Source organism: Halyomorpha halys, unplaced genomic scaffold (genome assembly GCF_000696795.3).
Source record: "Halyomorpha halys isolate HHAL.00 unplaced genomic scaffold, Hhal_1.1 Scaffold968.1, whole genome shotgun sequence".
Classification (NCBI taxonomy): Eukaryota; Metazoa; Arthropoda; class Insecta; order Hemiptera; family Pentatomidae; genus Halyomorpha; species Halyomorpha halys.
This window is the reverse complement of record NW_027114226.1, coordinates 580,595-584,072: the sequence shown is the minus strand read 5'-3', so window position 1 is coordinate 584,072 and position 3,478 is coordinate 580,595. Positions and strand designations below refer to the sequence as shown.

The 3,478-nt window shown below is 27.5% G+C and overlaps 1 protein-coding gene across 1 annotated transcript in view; it reads right to left on the bottom strand.

Moving 5' to 3' along the window:
- Positions 1-3,271, bottom strand: part of Uch (Ubiquitin carboxyl-terminal hydrolase) — a 16,583-nt gene extending 13,312 nt beyond the window's left edge. The window contains exons 1-2 of the mRNA XM_014431404.3: positions 3,115-3,271; positions 1,291-1,436 (exon numbers count right to left, since the gene is read on the bottom strand). Of these exons, the coding sequence (XP_014286890.2) occupies positions 1,291-1,436; positions 3,115-3,177 (209 nt within the window). The 5' untranslated portion in view covers positions 3,178-3,271. The remainder of the gene's footprint in view (positions 1-1,290; positions 1,437-3,114) is intronic.
- Between the last annotated feature and the right edge of the window lie 207 nt (positions 3,272-3,478).

Below are 3,478 nucleotides of genomic sequence, written 5' to 3'. Positions count from 1 at the left end.
TGGCTTTACCATCTCGTTGGGAGAAGGTTACCGACTGTAACGGTGGATATTTTGATGAATAAAGGTGATTATTTGAAAATATTTATTTATTTATAATTTCCCCCAAAAAAACGACAGGACTTTTTGAATGACCTGGTATATAAATGTTTGACCATAAGTGAATATGAATATTTCTACTTCCATGTCTCTCTCATCATCGTTTACATTGTGCAACTACCTATATTACATCTTAATGCCAGTCCCTTATTTACACCAGCACTCTTCACATCGGGTAATTTTAATTTATTTTATTTCTTGTCACTCCCCCTAATATTACTAGTTCGATGATATTTCCTAATTGTTTTCTAGTCATTTTATTTACCCTTATACTTAGTCTAATTTCAAAATATAGATTTCTTAACTTTAACTCTTATTTATTCCTATTTCTACTTTTACTCATCCTATTAACTTCTTTTTACGTTATATTAGTATGTACTTTGTAATATACATTTATTTATCACACTTATTTTTTATCACTTATCTTCATTTCTGTAATATCATATATTCTATTAATAGATTAATACCAATCATTCTTTATGATAACATTCTCTATTACCTCAATATAATTAATTTATTATGTTTTTTTAAATTGAATTAACAGAACTTTTAAATTATATTTACTGCTATATATCAGTTCACTACTCTGCATTATTTTTTTTTTATCTGTATCCTCATTTTATGTATTTTTTTGATGTTTATATATATATATTTTTTTTTTTTAACATCACTCTTTTAATCTTACTTCAACTCTACTTTCTTTGCACTGATGAAGACCTGCAGAGTGGGTCGAAAAAATAGCAATTAAATAGTTGAAAACTATTATTTATTTCTTCCACACCTCTGACCCTCGAGGATGTATTTCATAACCAATTTGTTCCATCATAAATAGTTGGACACTTACAACCCATTGTTCCTCTTACAAAGTGAACTTATAAAAAAGTGTAAAGTCCTGGCAATGCAATATAAAACAAAAAAATGTACTGCATATTAAAAATGCGGAACTATATTTCTATTGTTCCAGGTTATAACTTGACATCATAAGCAAAAAATGATCTGTCAGAACTTTAATTATTTTAAGAAAGTGAAGGGAGCAGTAATTTACATATGACATGATTAAAGTAGAAATGATATAATAATATAGGGTGGTTTATAATCTGCAAGAACAGATATACAATCGGCAGGTCTACTATGTAAACACCTTCCCCACCGCCAAAAAATACATTACATTTAGAAGGTAACATAAGTACTCACTCATTTTCATTGTTAGCTACAGAGTGAACAAGAGCAACAGTTCCACATGAATTATGAATGATTTGCTTTAAATAATAAACATTTGGTGAAACTTCTTGGCCTTTTTCTTTTAATTCGGCTTCTTGCTCTTCCTTTATCTTTTCATACTACAAAAGACAAAAATAATTAATAAGAAAAAATAAATAATAAGAAATATAACTTATAAAATAACATGCATCAGTATTAGGAATATTAATAATCCTTAAAAACAGTTTCCATAAGTTTGTTTAACTTAAAACATTCTTCTATAATCCTATAGAGCTACTATCAACCAAAACAAACATGATTATAAGGAGGATAGTTCAAAATTTAAGCCATTATATTGTTTAAAATGATTGATAGGGTCAAGTGGTTAAAAGATTATAATTTTTTTTTTTAAAACTTATTTTTGTAGATCATAATTGCTGATACCATTAAATGAAAAATTCTCATCTTATTGAAACTCAGACCCAAGATTTTATCACTACTAACTAATGACACGGTATGATAAATCAAAATCTTGAATCTCAATAGAACTTTGAAAAATTCGCATAAATGAAGATACTTCTTGTAAAAATCAGATGACATTTGATGGAGAAAAAGAATAAGAGTCCATTATTTTAAAAATTCAAGTCATCAGTACCATCTAGTAGAGTTAAATGAAAGCTTTTTATAAAACAATTAATTTAATTTGATAAAATGAATGGAATCATTGGCAATGAAATAACTAATATCCAATACGATAGAGGTGACCTGACTTATTGCTTTTCCCCTGTAAGCTTTATTTATTTTTACATTAAATTTATCAAAATTAATTGCTAAGATTAGTTTCTGAGAAGCTACTTAATAGAATGTTGGAACAGGAAGTTTTATTTCATTTTTCATACTTATACAGACCTGCCTAGAACTTTAAAATCATAATTTACTTCATATATATACCTCAATAGCCATCTCAAATTTATCAAAAAAGTTATCTCGAATTCAACTCAGCACACATTTTAAATTTATACCACAGAATGAGTATATATTCACTCCTCAAAAGATCATACTGTAATGATACAATCTAGCCCAGAATGGGTGGCAAAATACTCTTGTATACCACTTTCGCCAAGTTCACCCAATAATTGAATTTGGCATGATAAAATAAGTCAACTACTTGATTTTAAAAGATTTCATTGCCTAAAATAAATTTGTTGTAACAGCATAAATTATTAAAACATTAATAACAAATATTACTTTTCCAATACTATATATATTTATCTTAAGCAATATTTATTCCAATAAACCATTTAGCTAATAAAAATTAAATTGTCATTTTCACCTAAAGTTTAGTATGCCTCATTTTAACACCTTTGCACCCTTATTTATTATTTTAACGTGAAACACAGATCTTTCAAAAGCTAAAATCATATGATATTATAATTACCTATGAGTAACAACTCAATTTAAAATAAATATAAGTTAATTTAACAGTCACAATAAATAAAGCTAAAAAAATCTAAAATATTGGTTGATTTGAGATCATGTTTCAACCAGCATATATAAGCCAGTCAGGAAATGGCAAACAATATTGATTTCTCTGGCATGACTTGTTATACAGAATAATCCAATACCCCCAAGGCCAAGATATTAAATCGACCTTACGGAAAACTGAATTGAATCAGAACATAACAAATGATATCTAAAACTATCCCATATATAAAATAAAAGGTTCATCATTTAACATAACAAGATTTGAATCTAAGCTTAGTCAGATAAAGCAGAAATGAAAGTTTATTTGAAAATATGAGTTACATATTTTCTTACCTTTTCAGATGTGGGAAATAGCAAAATCATTGCCAAGGTAGGCTTGGGAATCACACCCAACATATCCTTTTCTAAACTTAGAACATCCACAACATGCCATTTTTCTGGTACCCCAAGTCTAGATAGGAACTGGAAATGAAAATAAAAATCAATCGAGTGTCACAGTATATCTTACCTCAATTAATAGAGCAAAAAAATATTAAATAATAGAGCCCTCAGATATTCCTTGATTGACTCACCTTATTCATTACCTGAAAAGATGAAACAAGTTCATTAGTTTATCACAATTGATTTAATAACTTAATATTCATTGTTATCAAATTTAAATAAAACTTACATCAGGATTAGATTCAATTGGTACCCA